The sequence below is a fragment of the Thamnophis elegans genome, chromosome 5, assembly GCF_009769535.1.
Source record: "Thamnophis elegans isolate rThaEle1 chromosome 5, rThaEle1.pri, whole genome shotgun sequence".
NCBI lineage: Eukaryota > Metazoa > Chordata > Lepidosauria > Squamata > Colubridae > Thamnophis > Thamnophis elegans.
The window spans coordinates 63751713-63768183 of NC_045545.1; the positions used below are offsets into that span (position 1 = coordinate 63751713).

At 39.4% G+C, this 16471-nt stretch overlaps 1 protein-coding gene across 1 annotated transcript in view; it reads left to right on the plus strand.

Annotated features, from left to right (window-relative positions):
- The first annotated feature begins 1109 nt into the window (after positions 1-1109).
- Positions 1110-16471, plus strand: part of LOC116508587 (receptor-type tyrosine-protein phosphatase V-like) — a 55676-nt gene continuing 40314 nt past the window's right edge. Inside the window, exons 1-7 of the mRNA XM_032217197.1 lie at positions 1110-1482; positions 5558-5621; positions 9054-9320; positions 10639-10905; positions 11873-12142; positions 14069-14341; positions 15128-15394. Coding sequence (XP_032073088.1) covers positions 1306-1482; positions 5558-5621; positions 9054-9320; positions 10639-10905; positions 11873-12142; positions 14069-14341; positions 15128-15394 — 1585 coding nt within the window. The 5' untranslated portion in view covers positions 1110-1305. The remainder of the gene's footprint in view (positions 1483-5557; positions 5622-9053; positions 9321-10638; positions 10906-11872; positions 12143-14068; positions 14342-15127; positions 15395-16471) is intronic.

A 16471-nucleotide genomic window follows, 5' to 3' on the forward strand; every position in this document is an offset into this window, starting at 1 on the left:
GTGAGAGTTTGTGGTGTACATGCAGGTGCTTTCAGGCATTCTCTCAAGCAAACAAGTTGTGAAAGCTGATGATTAGTGTGCATGATTCAAAGCTTAGAACACTCTATACCAGTGTTTCTCAACCTTGGCAACTTGAAGATGTCTGGACTTCAACTCCCAGAATTCCCCAGCCAGCAAATGCTGGTTAGGGAATTCTGGGAGTTGAGGTCCAGACATCTTCAAGTTGCCAAGGTTGAGAAACACTGCTCTATACTATGTGGATGCAATGTTGTTCATACATTTCAAGTCTTAGTAACGCTTTCCCAAAGCATCTACCATAATTTGTTCATCTTTAAGATGTTGTGGTTTTTTTCCTCAGCTTATCAAACTAAACAGAAGCACAACTCGTTTGAAGGGCAAAGCTTGCCAGCAGGTTAACCTGACACTAAAATCAGGCTAGAAAGCCTTCCACGACCTAATAATTCAGGTCCAGAAAATCGCCCGTGGCTGCAAGTCGTCCTATAAAATTCTCCATTGGGCGGGGTGAAGGGAAAAAGAAAAAGAAACTACACGCACTGCAATTTACTTTCCACTTAGATTTTGAGATACCACCAGCTTTTTCTATTACAGGTTCCAACTAAGGTTTGGCTCTTCTTGAAACTCCGCTCAAACGTGCTTTTTTCCTTTCCACTTCGGCGTCGAGGAGAGTAGAACGCCTGGTGGCGGATCAGGCTTCGTCCCTGCGGAGGGCGCGAGAGAGAGAAAGAAAGAGAAAAGACGAGGAAGGAGCACATTTTACTCGGGCGCCACACCGTCAACTCCCTCGGGAAGTTAAAAGGCGTCGCTCGTTCCCTCCGGATCGCTCCGGCATTCGGCGTCGAAGAAGAACCGAGCCTCCCGCCATTCACTCCTCCCACCCCAGAAATCCTGCTCCGCTTTCACCGCCTCCTTCTTTCACACCGGCTCCGAGCGACCAGGAGCCGAAGGCAGCCTCTCTGAGAGAGACTCACACCCAAAGAAGGCGCAGGCACGCCCATACCGAGGAACGCCGCCGCTGGCCAGGCTCGCAGCCGTCCTTTCTTCCTCCGTGACGGGAGCGCGCCGGCGCGCACGCACAGAGAAGCGTATATATAGATCCAGGGAGCAGCCGACCCTCTCCCCCTCCTCTCAACCGCCACCCGGAGAGGGAGAAGCGTTTCCGTGTCGGCTCAGGCGCGGATACTCTCCACCCGCGAGGAAGCCTTGCCCTAAACCGGCCGGTCGCAGGCAGCGGCTGTGCTGGCGTCGCTGGCATCTTGCATGCCAAGGCTTTGAGGTCACCCTCCTATGCGGGAAGCCTGTTGCCGCAGAGGCAGCTACAGCTGGAGAGCCTCCGGGAAAAGGGACCTGAGGGGTCCCGCGGTGCCTCTTCCTCTAGGGAGCTTGTCCGGGCACCCAATGCTGCTGCTGCTGCTGGTGGCCCTGCCCTTCGTTTGGGCCCCCGGACTGGCCCACGGCTGGGAGGTAAGCACATCCCTCATCGCGGGAGTGGGTGGGCTGCTCCGCGTGGGGCGGGGCGAGGTGAGTAGCGGCCAGGAATTAATTTGTGACAAAAACAAACGAGACCCACGGATGCGTGCAGGACTAAGACGGTGTTGACCTGGTTAAATGCGTGTGCAAATGCAACCATTCGGTCTTAACGCAAGACTGCAAAAAGAGACGGGAGGCAGACTGTACTCAAGTTCCTGAACAAGCCTTCCCCAACGTGGTGCCCTCCAAAGGACTGGATGGCGGTATTAATCCAGCCGGTCCAGTTGCTGGACGTTCCGTTTGAAGGGGGGGGTAGTGAGAACTGCAAAACTGCACCCCACCATCCTCTTAAGTTGTTGAAGGGAGCTGGTAATAAAGTTCTCTGCATTACCCTTGCTCACAATTTTCCTCAGAAAATTTGCTTTGCTTAGTCAAAGATTCACGAGGCTGCTTAGGTATGGTTTGGATTGAAAACTATGGTTTATAATTTAGCACACTGCAGTGTGTGGGCTCGGATATTTTGATCAAAACTATGGGGAGCTGCCTGCTGAATCTTAAGAAGATACTACCATGAGTTGTACTATATTAGCCTTTCTCACTTCATCTGATAATTTTCTGGCCACCTTGTGTAGCTTCCTTAATGTTTTTATCTGAAGTTGATAAACTGTAATCCAACAGAGGAACAACTCTGTGACTTTGTTGCAGAGAAGACTTTTCATGCTGTTTTCTTTTGGGGTAAACAACTTATGCAGAGTCCAAGAAAAGAGTAAGACAAAGATAATATACCAATGAGATTAGAAAACAAAAGCAAGCATAAAAAACTATGCTGACACTTTTTTTCCCTGGGTACTTTTTTCTATTTTTAGAAATTATCCTTGTTTCTACCACATAGTTATATTTTATATAATGCTGCTTATCTTTAAGCTTGTCTCCTTCCTGTTTTTTGATAATCTCAATATTTCATCCAACTTCCTTTGTTTTCTCCTTTCTCTCAATTTACTTACTTTATCTTCATATATTTGTTTTGTGATTCAGTCATAATTCCCGCTCTATATGACCAAACCACTTCAACACACTATGTTCAATCCATATTTATTTAGCATTCTTTCTTTGTACTATTCTTCTTGTTTTACCACACACACTAATCTCCCATACCTGCTCCATTTAACTATATAGCTTTTAACACACCCAGTTCTCATTTCTGTATATCAAAATAGGCAGAAGCACATTTTAAAACACAATTTGTACTATTTTCAACAGATTTCTCATAACAGACCACTACTGTCTTTCTACCATTATTTGGGCATGTTAAAATGCCCTCATTCATGTTCCTATGTTAAATGTACTACCAAGGTACACTGCTTGCTCTAGTTCACAGGTGTCAAACTCGCAGCATCAGGTTGCTGTCACATGATGTTTCAACTGGGGTGGGCATGGTCTGCATGTGATGTATCCGGACTGTGGGCCACCAATTTAACCCCCCTGCTCTACTTTATACAATTAATATATGACTTGCAATCATTTACTCCATTTTCCTTGTGAAGTATGACTTCTGTAAGTCTTTGATGCATTATTTTTCAGACCCATAATCCCTGGTGCATCATTCAATTTATCTAAACATTCTGTGCAAATTATTTAGATTCTCAGTCAACAACATAGCATTATGGGTACAGAAAAATATCTGCATTTACATCTTTAGCCAACATATTTCTATGGATTTCTATTTTCTTATGCATGCACATAAGTACTTCATTCCTCTTTAATATTTATTGAATGTATTTATTTATAAATGTATTATTAATAAATGTATTATTATTATTTATAAATGTATTATTAATAACATTTTTATCCTTTTATTCATAAATACTTTAACTTCCCTGCATGTATTTGTCATATCAAGTTCATACAATCAAGCCATCTTTAATAGGCTCCATGATCTCCTTCCCTTTCTCTTACTTTCAGAAACATACAACTTTCCTTTCCTTTCCCATCCTTTTTATCATACATATCTCTTACATTCTAAGGAGCAGTCTCCTGTATGCAGTGGTACTAACAATAGCATAGATACTGACTTCTACCCCAATTGTGTTTTGGTCAATTAAGTTTTACCATAATAATTTTTAGCAAGATAGCATAAACTAGATCACCTATTTTAGTCTGCCTATGCATCATGCAGTATTCCTTGTTGATAACGGTTAGGGCATAGTTGGCATACTTTGGCCAGTAGGATATTATTGGAGCCAACAACTAAATATATGTCTATATAGTATCTGGACTTCCTTGTCATAATTTAAAAATAAAAGCAAATACAGAAGGTTAAAGATATTACTGTTTTGGGGAATGGGATGAGGGCTTTATTCTTTCTTTGCTGTCCTTTTTAATTTAGAATTATGGTCTTGTCTCTTTTCTTTCCATTGGTAGCTTTCCCTCCAGATGATAGAAACAGTCAATAAAGAACAAGTGTAACAAGCCTTCCTACCACTATTTTGATACTTAAATCCCTATATTGTACATCAACCACAAAAGCTTAAAGGGGATTGCATTTAATATCTGGCTTGACCCTATGTTCTCCTCTTCTCAGACAAAACCCCTCTCCTGGGCACCAAACAAGTTTTATATAAGGGGATCCCTACAGCTGTAGTGTTCAAGTGAACAAACCTCCAGCACAGAATAAAGCAAATTCAGTTCCTTTGAACAAGAAACAGTATCTAGTGACGAGTTTGGTTTCCAGAAAGCACAACTTGGATGCAGGTGCTGAGACCTTGGCATTGTGTGCTCTGCTTACTAGAGTCAAAACAATGATAATGGCTTTCTACTAAGAAGGAAGCAGTATCTGTCCTTTAAATAGTTCTGTAATTAAGTATATGCTCAACAGAATTTTTTCTGATCAGCAAACCGTAAAACTAGGCTATGAGAAGTTTCTGTTCAACCTAGAATATGAGGCAGCCATAATTCTGATAACTGCAAGAAGCACTATATTAATCTATGTGGTTTGAAACACCAAACCAGAATTTCACAGGCAAGTACAAACCAAAAAGAAAAAAAAAAGAAAAATGAGTACCTCTCTTGCATAAAACTTGTGCAGTTTGGTATCACACATTTTTCCTCTTTGTTACATTTGTATTTATTTATGTTATTGTTTAGTCCAGTGGTAGTCAACCTGGTCCCTATCGCCACTAGTGGGTGTTCCAGCTTTCATGGTGGGCAGTAGGGGTTTGCTGCTTTATAAATTTTATAAAGTAAAGTTACTTCCCTACTTTATAAATCACCATTACTGTGGAACTGGTGGTCAGTTAGAAAATTTTAATAGTACCAGAAATACAAAAGTGGGCGGTAGGTATAAAAAGGTTGACTACCCCTGGTTTAGTCACTAAGTCATGTCTGACTCTATGTAAGCCCATGGACCATAGCTCACCAGGCTCTCCATCCTCCATTGTCTCCAGGAGTTTGCCAAATTCATGTCCATTGCCTTGATGACACCATCTAATCATCTTATCCTCTGCTGAGCCCCTTCTCCTTTTGCCTTCAATATTTCTCAACCTCTCAAGGTCTTTTCCAATGAGTCCTCTCTTCTCATTTGGTAGCCAAAGCATTTGAGCTTCAACTTTAGTATCTGTCCTCCCAAAGAGCAGTAAGAGTTGATTTCCTTTACGATTGACTGATTCTTGATCCCTTTTCAGTCCAAGGGACTCTCAAGAGTCTTCTCCAACACCACAATTTGAAAGTATTATTTATTTATGTCCCCTCTTTATTAGTTTAAGGCAACAAATATATCCAGCATACCTTCCTCCTCTTATTTTCTGCAATGCAAGTGCCATGGAGTTCTCCATAAGATATCCAGCCAGGAATTGGCAACATCTTACATTAGATACAGAAAAAAATGATGTTGGGGAAAATATTTCATTAAGTTAGAAATTTCTCACTACTTTTGATAGTGTAGGCAGGGTTTCCTTAATCAAGAAGCATTTGATAATTTCTTATTGTTTATACTTTGTTCACTTTTGCCACTCTAAATCATGAAATTAAGTAAAAAAGTAAGGAAATAATCGAATGTGTTCTAATCATACAGGATGACAGATGCAATCAAACAGAATGGCAAAAATCTTTAGGTGGAGGAGTATCAAATGAGAAAGGTAAGGCCTTTTTACCCATTTCACTGTCAAGTGACTCGGGCAGCTTTTTACCCATTGTCACTGGGAATTGCCAGATAGAACATTTCAGGAATAATCACTTTGTACCCTGGGCCATCAAAATTATAATGTGTCCACATGTTTTTAAAGCCACAGTAATTTCCCTGGAGACAGCTCCAAGGAAGAATGGGGTAGAGATAGAAGGGAGTCGGCAAGGTTTTTCTCGTCTTTCTTGCCTTAATTCTCCAGGGAGGTACGGAGAAAGGGCTTGACTTGGGGAATGTAAGATTTCCTCTCCTTCCACTCAGTTCAGCATCTGTGGAAACTTACATTTAAAAAAAAAACCCTTTTACGTTCACAAACATTGTGGTTGCGAAATACACTAGACTATGGTTAATTGAACTAATTTAATAGTTTAATAGTTTACTGAATTAATCCAATTGCCTGAGTTTACACAACAACCTGAAGCCTAAAATAAATACAGAGGCTGGATTCACACAACATATCAAGGTAAGGTATAGCTATCTAATTTTAAATGCACTGTGTCATTCAGTAATAGTTAAAATGATCCTGGCATTAGATTATATCAAATCGCAAGTTTGTGCTTGTGGAATATATTTATGCCTATTGGCCTAAAGCAAAACATGGAACTTCCTCTAGTTCTTCATGTCAAAAATAATTTTCTGTTTTGCTTTGATTCATATAAAGTATTATGCCAACCTTTTTAAATGGATCCTTCAGAATTTGAGAACATGTCTATAATAATAAAATTGGTTTCCACTATGGGTATGTCCAGTCAAAAAATTACAGTTGAGAAGGCTAGTCCCATAGACTTTGCTGAGGTTCTCTATTATTTTAAGTTACTATTTTTTTTTCTGAGCAGGCTTCAAAATAAAGCACTGGGCCTCAATCACTCACAATTATGTTCTAGAAATGCCTCTGGGGTTTATGGAGGGGTGGGGGACAAAGGCTTATTTGGAAATACAGGTTATGCTTAGAAATTTGTGCTTTCCTTTGAACTAATTAAGCTTTTTAAATATAATATTAGGTGAGGCACAAAAGAAAGTGTCCATGAGCTGTGCTCATTGGCTTCATGTTGTGCACACATTGAGTCATTGAGTCATTAAGTACAGGCAGGTTGCAGATCTCAGTGTCTGTTTTTTTCAAACTACATTAAGCTGAAATGAAGTGTATCATAATAGCATTTAGGGCAATCAATGGCTGTAACCAGTTTTCAGAGAATCTTCCAATCCTCAGGTCCAGCTTTTCTAGAAGCACTCTGTGCTGCAGTGGATACTGCACTGAGGAAACCCTGGGTGCCAATTTCTGAAGAAGCAAAAACGCATTTTGCTAGCACTAAGATGACATGTTGCATATATGTTCGAGAGAAGCAATAGCAGGCCACTACATTTTAAAACTTGAATTCATTCAAGATTCTGATTGTAGAGAACTGACAGTTTCTTGAGGTTTTTTTTTTTGTTGGTGTTAATTAAATCAGGCCACATGCTTGCTCAACCATTAATTGTAGCACGCAGGAATCTCAAATAGGTCAGTTCAGCACATGCCACATACATAGCAATTACCAAAGGGAATTGTCAAGGATCAGACTAGCATAGACTATAAAACAGGTTTTGTAAGCAAACAGATTTGTACTTTTTTTTAAATGTTAGGAACTCTTCAAAATATTTCTTACCATGGATTAGTAACAAAGTTCTTCCTTGAACTGTTAATAAAGCCACTCCATATACTGGATTTTAATCACCCAAGATGCCTCCATATCTTTCTTGCTGCAGATTTAGCATAGCATAAACTGTCATTCAGAAGTGTGAAATATTAATTTCAGTTAGGAGATATATGTAGATATAAAAGTAGAAAATGGTGAAAAGTAAACAGTATGAGTGATGTTATAAGGTAACGATGTCAAACTCAAGGCCCGGGGGCCGGATCTGGTCCACGGATGACTTAGATCTGGCTCTTGAGGCTACCCTGGAAACAGTGCCAGACAGGCCCATGGTGCCTCTGCCAGCGAAAATGGAGCTTGAGAGGGCCCATTCCGAACTCTGTTTTTCCTGGCACAGGGTTGCAGGAGGCCATCACAGGCAAAAACGGAGCTCAGGAGCCCATTTTTGCTGGCAGAGCACTCTGACCATCACAGGTACCCCCTACACAAGTGACATTGAGCTGGCCATGCCCACCCTGGCCACGCCCACTCTTGGCCCCCTCAGGTCAAACACAACCCTGATGTGGCCAGATATTAAATGCAATCCCCTTTAAGCTTTTGTGCTCAATGTACAACATGGAAATTTAAGTATCAAAATAGTGGTAGGAAATTGAGTTGAGTGACACCCCTGTTATAAGGTCTAATATATTGCAGCAAGTGAACTGACATGAGTATAAGGCAGGTATCCAGATTTGTTGAACATTTTAATTTTTGTGATTCTATCTACAAATGCACAAGTTTTATCTGAGAGCTGTAGGTGACAGGAAGTTATTTTTTTTCACTTTTTAAAATCTGCAGGTGGCCACACCTGGAAATGTGGAAACCTGTTTTACATTTCCTAATTTAAGAATGTGATTTTAAATGTATGTGCAGCATGTAGAGCCAGAATAAATGTAGCTCAATTATGATATTCATTTTTAGTCTTTTAATTATAGGCTGAGCTTTGCATCTATATTCAGATAGATGTAGTGATCAGTCCATTTCTTGGATAAGATGTTGTCTGTCAAGTACATGAACCTAGTATATGAATTACAGTTCAAACCTTGAACTGTAATACATCGTAATTGAGTCAGGAATTACAGTTATAAGCCATGATGGTTATTAAACAGGTCACCATATGACTGGACCTATTTTTATAATCTTTTTTACAGTGATTGTTAAGTGATCATGGCAATCATAAAGGGGACAGGATGGTTGTTAAGTGAACATTGTGATCTTTAAGCAAATTTATGGTCTGCAATGGGCATTTTTTTTGCCGGAAATCAGAAGTAAACACCAATTTCCAGCAAAAACATTAAAATGGTGAGATGCTGCAAACAGCCATAAATGCAAGCTGGTTACCAAGCACTCAAAATGTGACCAGGGGTTGCTTCAAAGCTTTAAATCTCGGTCCTAAGTAGCTCTGAGAAGGTCCATCATAACTTCAAATTATACACTATATTGCCAAATGTATTTGCTCACAACTGCTTCTGATTATTTGGATGGGTGAGTGAATACTTTTGGCAATATAGTGTATGTGCTGTAAGTTAGGTTCATGTTAATACTGAAGTAGATATTGATGATATTTTGGTAAAATTTCTCAAATTTCTCAGTTCAACTGATTAAGTGCCACTGGTATGCGTCAGATTCACAAGAAGCATTGGGAATAAAATTAAAAGCACCAAATGCTAGAAAGCAATACATTTGCTAAGCACCGTATGTTCTCTCATCTGCAGGTTACCCACTGAATGTGACCATCAACAATTGGGGTTATTCAAATGCTCTCTTTCTAAACTGGGAATATCCCTTGGGAGGTACCCAGAGTTTCTCATTAGCTCTTTATGACTTGGACACAAATACTCTACTGCAGAATGGATCATCTACACTCAATACCACCAGCTTCAGCTTCCAAGGTTTGCTTCCAGGGACACAATATATGATCGAAATCACTGCATTGCTTGCATGTACACAGAATTTGAGTAGAAGAATCACTGGGCAGACAGGTAAGAGATAAGTTTAGAGCTTGGAATCATTTTCAGCAAATTTGAATTTTGATATATGGTGATTGTCCTCTTCCACTTCGATTCATGCATTCAATGTTTTGTCATGTCTTCAAGCCACAATGTCCAAAACTAATCTCACAAAATAAAACCATACAAGTTCTGGGCACATCCTTGCATGAATAGTAGTATCTAAGTCAACTGATAACAATATACTTTCTAGCAGATGGCGAGCAGTAGTTCAAAACTTCAAGATATACAGTATGTGTAAAGGTCATTATTCCATAATCCAGCTGTTAACGTTTCATTAAAAAATACTGAATTTGGAAGAGAAAAATGATAGGTTGTTTTTGGGTTATAACACTGTAGACCTCATTCTGTTTTTTTTAAATACTGTATTTCAATACAGTTATATACATTGGAATAAATGTCACATTCAAATTCATTTGTTTCTTTTTACTGCCTGTTACATGATTTTTCATGTAGGTAATAATGAATGCATTCCTTCAAATCTGAATAGGGTGGCATCTTACACAACAAAATGCTAGTTGTTTTCTCTTTTTAGCCTGTAATTTGTATTTTCAAGTGCATATGGAAATAAACAAAGGCACTCTGATATGTAGTCTATCCATGTGACTTGCACAGAAGACAGATGTAATTGTGCGACGATAATGCCAGAATCTGCAGTATGTTGGCAGCAATGTCAGCTCAGCATTATTTTGCAACAGGCTGCTCTTACTATGGCAGTGCCATAAGCACTGCAACATTCTGACATTGTCTTTGTAGACATAGGAAACTCAGAAGCCACTCATTGCAGAGGTAGTTTACAATTTTCTGTTGGCCCATCTGAAGTGGGTGATTATGTTCAATAATATACAACATTTTTTTTTGCATAGAAAGGCTTTTTAGGCTTACGATAATCTTAAAAAGGTGCATGTGCCCATCAGCAGAAACCTGCTTAGTGGAGGGCTTTTTGGGGGGGGGGGGATAAATCCTATTTTAGTGCAATTCAGAACTTTCATTATCAAGTTGCAGATATATATGCCTATTTGCATATAATTCCTTGCATGTTGGGAATTAGGTTGGGAATTTCCTTGTCCAATCCTGAATGCAACAAAAGAATCACCTTTCACAATAATTATGCTTGAACTTTCATTGTCCACCTTTTTTGTTTATTGCCAAACATGCAAAATCAACACCGTGGTAACATTTGGGAGGATGTTAACATGAGGGCTTCAGGTATGATCAGTGAAAGTATAACATCTTGGTATGGATGCCTTCTCTCATTGACAACTTTTTTTCAACTTATATTTTATTTAAGTACCATTACCTGTGCGGGATGTTATCTTGAGTCATGAAAGTCCCTCAGTATTATTGGCCTCCTGGAGTGAACCCCCAGGTGGGAAAGATGTCTACCAGTTGGTTCTCTACCACATCGATTCACAGGCTCTTGTCAAGAATACAAGCATTGCTAGAGGAACCACTACTTTCCGCTTTGAGAAGCTTTTACCGGGCAGTGAATACGCCCTCCGTATCACCACATGGGCTGGATATTACAAAGCAAGCACCAATGCACGAGGATGGACAGGTATTGGGAAATGGGTAATGGGTAATGGGTAGGGAAATGGATAACCAGTAGGCTAGCGAACAAAATCAATTGTGTGAAAGTGAAAGTATTACTATTGAGCCGAGGTGGCACAGTGGTTAGAGTGCAGTACTGCAGGCTGCTTCAGCTGACTGCTAGCTGCAGTTCGGCACTTCAAATTTCACTAGCTCAAGGTTGACTCAGCTTTCCATCCTTCGGAGATGAGTAAAATGGGGACCCAGATTGTTGGGAGCAATATGCTGACTCTGTAAACAGCTTAGAGAGGGCTGTAAAAGCACTATGAAGTGGTATATATTGTAAGTCTAAGTGCTATTGCTATTAGCAGAATCTATCCAGCTGTACCAATAGGCCCCTGTCACCTGATTTTTCATGTTTGCTTCATAAATAATTTGTGGGGTAGAAAAGTAAGTCAGCATTATTGAGCCAGACTTGATAAAACCACAAGAAGCTCCTGTGATAGACAAATGACTATATCATCTTTAGGACAGAAGATGCTATATCATCAAGACAAAATTTCTTTTCTTTTGAAGCAAATCAGCACAGTTTGAAGTATATCTGAAAGATTTTAGTGCAGAACCCCTCCAAAAGTTTTCTCAAATTGTACTATTAAATGGTACAAGAGAGAAACAATTCTTCTAATGAAATATAGGTGAAATATATTTCATTTCATTAAGTTTAACAGTTAGATGTCAACATAATTAAGCCAACTTTCATATCTGTTCAAGTCAAAACAAACCACTCAAAGGCCGTTTTGGCCTAGAAAAGGTATATATCAGTAGGTTTAATTTTTAAAAAAACTTTCAGATTCAGGTAGTTTATGAACATATTTATAAGGTAGTTGCAGTTCTATGTTCCTATCAGTGCAGGCTACCTGTTTCCATAAATTTGTGAGAAAAATGGATTCCTCCTTGGAGTGATGAGTCTCTCTGGCTCTCTTTTGTCCCAACAGCTCCCAGTCCTCCCAAGGCCCTTACATTCCGGAACAACAATTCCAGCTCCAGTTTGACTGCCTCATGGACTAACTCAGAGGGAGCAGAATGGCTGTATTTCACTCTGCAGAACCTGCACACCCCTGCTGACAGCAGGACAGTGTCACTTAAGAGAGGCCTAACTAACTACACCTTCCAGCACTTGGACCCTGGAACATCCTATCACCTGGAGGTTAAAGCTTTGTCTGGGCCTTACCTGGTTAAGGGTCCCAATATCACTGTTTATACATGTAAGCATGCAGCAATCTATTTGCTTACAATACAAGGAAGGGAGAAGACCCTATGAATCAGATGAATTTCAGAAGAGGTTTACCTGTGTGAGAATAGAGAGTTTTTGTTCTCAAAGGCCAAAAGCTTTATTTATTATTGCTTTATTACTGATAGCAAATACATTCTGTATGAATAGATGGAATTGTTAAGGCTGGTTATAAAGAGAGACTTATGGTGTTTGTTCTCTTCTTACATTTCCCTAGTGTAGGAGTTCCTCCAGAATTGTCCTTTTGAATAAGTAAAATATATATATATATTATTTATGTAGTCCCAAGTTTAGAGTTTCAAAAAGCTAACTGGATGTACTTTCACTCAATTTACCTGCTGCAACTGATGCTTAATTTTTAAAGCAGGCGCTCCCTTCAGATCCCTTTGCCTAGCATTAAGCTATCTCTCTATTCTAATACTAATATTTTCTTTCAGAATTTGCAAACTTTGATATTTTGTTACTTTTTCTATTTATTTTTCATCAGTATGACTATCTCCTAGTCGTGTACATCTATGAACCATGCTCCCCCCCCCCCGCCTTTCAATAATTAGTGTCTGGAACGTTGTGTTTCAGGTATCTGTATTTTTTCAGTTGGTCTGTACTTTTTCACTTTACTGAATTTTTTTGTGAATTTTTTCATAATTTTGCATTATTATTAATGGACATTGGAGATGTCTGCCTTCTCAGCTGACATCTGGCACTTTGAAGCTTATGAAAGCAAGATAATTGCCCGTATAGCTCTCAGACTCACTGAAGAGAGAGAATTTGTCCAAGGGGAAATTATTATTGTTATTGTTGTGACAGTTGTTATTATTGTTTTACTTTCTGGAATTCAGTTCTTGCTGGAAATCAACATGATTTAAATTGAGACTTTTATCCCCCTTTCACTCTATATTCAAATGGACTGTTCTGTTCCTTCCTTGAAATCCATGTTTCCCCTACAGCCATTATATTTTTTAATTAAAACTATTTCACATTTTCCTGCACATTGGATTCATGTTTTAAATATATCCTTATCTATTTGAGCAATCCAGAGCAGTAAAGATCCATGATGATTGAATGTTCAGTTGGATGTGGTCTGGAAAAATGTGCCTGTTTTGATACTTCTATTTCCCATGATAGAATCTATTGTGCTAAGTAGATCTAAGTATATTTTCAGGGATGAAACAGAACCAGGAAGTATATGAGCAATTGAGAATTTGAAGAGTTATGATTGATTGAGTAATAAATCTTTATAAGGCTTATTAAAAGTAGTTTGTTCGTATGAAATAAGGGAGAACAATTGTGTGAAATAAAGGAGATGCATTTTACTCAAGAGTTTATTTAATGGTCTCCAGATCTATTGAATTGAATATGTTATCTAACCAAGTGTGATTATACACATGAGGACATTGTATCTTGTGAAGAAGCTCTTGGTGAACATGCAAAGCAAGCAGAATCATCATCATCATAATACTAATAATGGGGAGTAAGAAAAATAATGATTCTATCTGTCATAAAACTGATTAGCCACCTACAAGTATGAGTAGGTACAATGAGCTGGATCAATTTAGAGTAGATAATTTCTGGAATGATGGTATTGAACACTGAGCTGAAGTCCCTGAAAAGGACCAGTGCATAAATTCAATATGTTGCCGAATGTGGTGTAATGATATAATGACAGCATCATCTGCCGATCTATTGGCTCAGTAGGCAAACTGCAAGGGGTCTAACAGATGACTTGTATTAAAGTGCAGCATATCTTTTATCAGTACCAACCATTGATCATTTGACTGGAATTATGTAAGTTATTACCCAACACGTCTTGAGGGTATCTAGCTGGACATGACTAATCAGAAATAATTTCTAAATTATTTATTTATTATGATTGTTGATTCTTCCTTTCATCATTTTATAGACCCCCTGAAACCAGACAATGTAAACTTGGTCAACTATGACAGAGATAGCACTTTGAAAGCTTCATGGAACTCAGCAGCTGGTGAAAGAGAATCCTATTTGGTGATTCTGCAGAAAGGAGACAGCAGCATTACAGTCAGAAATGTATCCGTGGGAGGGAACAGCACATTCATCATCTTTACTGACCTGGCCCCTGGAAACCACTACACTGCTTGGGTTACAGCTATTGCTGGGCCTCATAAAGCAACAGCAAAAAGCAACTCTGCCTGGACTTGTAAGTAAGAGCTGAATTTCAGATCCTAAAGGGGAAAAAGGGGGAGGGGGAGGTTTGCCAAGTAACCTCTAAAATAGCTGCCTGCAAATGTTTGATTTGAGGGGTATACTGGTTGAGAGAAGTAAAGATGCATTATCTTCCTCCCAGAGATTGTCCTCCAGGATTGTGGGAGGTGGGTGGATATATATTTGCATTTGGTTCCTGGGGGCAGCACTTAGGACATTGTGGAATGGGTGTCAAGAGCCTGCAAAAGCTGTGAAATAAAGTGGGTTTGCCCAAGATACATAAACAGATTTTTAAAAAAAATCTTGAATTTTTTTTAAAAAATGATGTTTGCTTATTGTAAAGAATATTCTACAGTTTTGTTGTGTTTTCAAAATCAAAATGGAAAATATATGATCTTGATTTTTGGCAGTTACAGGAGAAGAAAGCGCAAGAGATTGCAACCAAAGGTGATCCACCCCCTGCTAGATTAGATTCCAATCAGTTCCTATGATGATGGTGGACACAATGGGCCTGGTAACCACTGCCTAGTTTGAAATTACAATTTGGTATGGTACCAAATAATCTCCCCTGGATTCCAGTAAGGAGAAGGAGAATGAACGTGTGATTTGAATAGCAGGATGCCAGAACAGACAACCATTATTGGGTTTGTCAGGAGGCCTTTTTTTTTTTTTTTTGTACTCTGCCATTTCTCAGATCATAGTTTCCCATCTTGGATTGTTCCAGATCTTTTATAAGGAAGTCTGCATACAACATTCTGGGTTTTTTCCCCTTCCCTTTCAGATCCCATGGCTCCATCTAGTGGGAATTTATTGAATCAAGGCAGTGCCTACATGCTTCAGGCTCATTGGCAAGAGGCAGCTGGGACTGGTTATGTGATAACGTTATATAGCATGAAGCCCCTTGTAATGTTGCAAAACAGTTCATTGCCTAAGCAGTCCTCCAGCCAACTTTATGAAGGGTTAAGACCAGGCACTCAATATGCCTTGGAGATCTGCACGGCTGCAGGCTCCCACATTTCTCTGCCCTTCCGTCTCAGCAACTGGACATGTGAGTGTCAGGAGAGCATCATAGTTCGGTTGTGCAGAAGGTACCAAGAAGGGGCACAGAAAGTGCAAAAATGGGAGATGGGGAATACATCAGGGACACAAAAACTGCAGTTTTCCAGTATCCCTTTTTATTGCAAAGTTTTGTGCATTCTAAACTTGGTTGTTTGCTTGCCATCATTTCTTTATCCAAGCTAAGTAGCAGCACTGATGTTACCTAGCTAGGTAATGAAATGAATACATTTCATTTCATTTCACTTAGCTTTACAGTGTTTCTTCCAAACAACATCAGAAAAATAAGTATAGACATTGTATCTGTGTATATGTATCTACACAATAAATGATGTAACCCATCCTCTTGGCTTGAATAGGAAAGTTAAAATCAACACAACTTCTCAACCTTAACTCTTATGCAAGAGCTTGCAACCATAACAATCTTAATGAGAAAGGGTGGAAATTCTAAAGGAGAGCAATAGGACTCACCAAAGGTACTTGGCATAGCTCATGCACAACTGCCCTGCTGAGTAAGAGAAGCTTCTCCTGTGCCTTTGCCTTTGAAAAGGAAGCCTCTCTATTTAAGACCAAGATACCATTTTACAAAACATGAGGAAGCTTTCTTCTCCCCCACCCCCCAAGTGGGAGAGGTCAAAATGTTCGGTGTTTCATTTGTTAAAATAAGGATTTTGGGTGAGGCAAAAAGGATGTCTCAACTCTTACAGATAGTTCTCCCTTGTCCCTTTAAATAGCTCAGAGTAAAATGTGCCCCTTTGAGTTCACTTTTGCTGAGAGAATTGTGCATTTTTGTTCTAGCAATTACGGTCTTTTCTAATATTGCAACACAAAAGCTGATTTGATTTTTTTTTTAAATTCTAATGAGCATAGGAGCCCACATAAGATTTGGGGGTTGGCATTCCTTGCTGTACATGGCTTCATTTTATAGAGGGTAAAGAAAATGCATATAATTCCGTAATTATTATGCCTGGTAGACATTCAGCATGGATTATTTCAGAAGTGGGTACTACTTCATCACTGGAGGCTTTTAAGAAGAGACTGGACAGCCACTTGTCTGGAAAGGCATAGG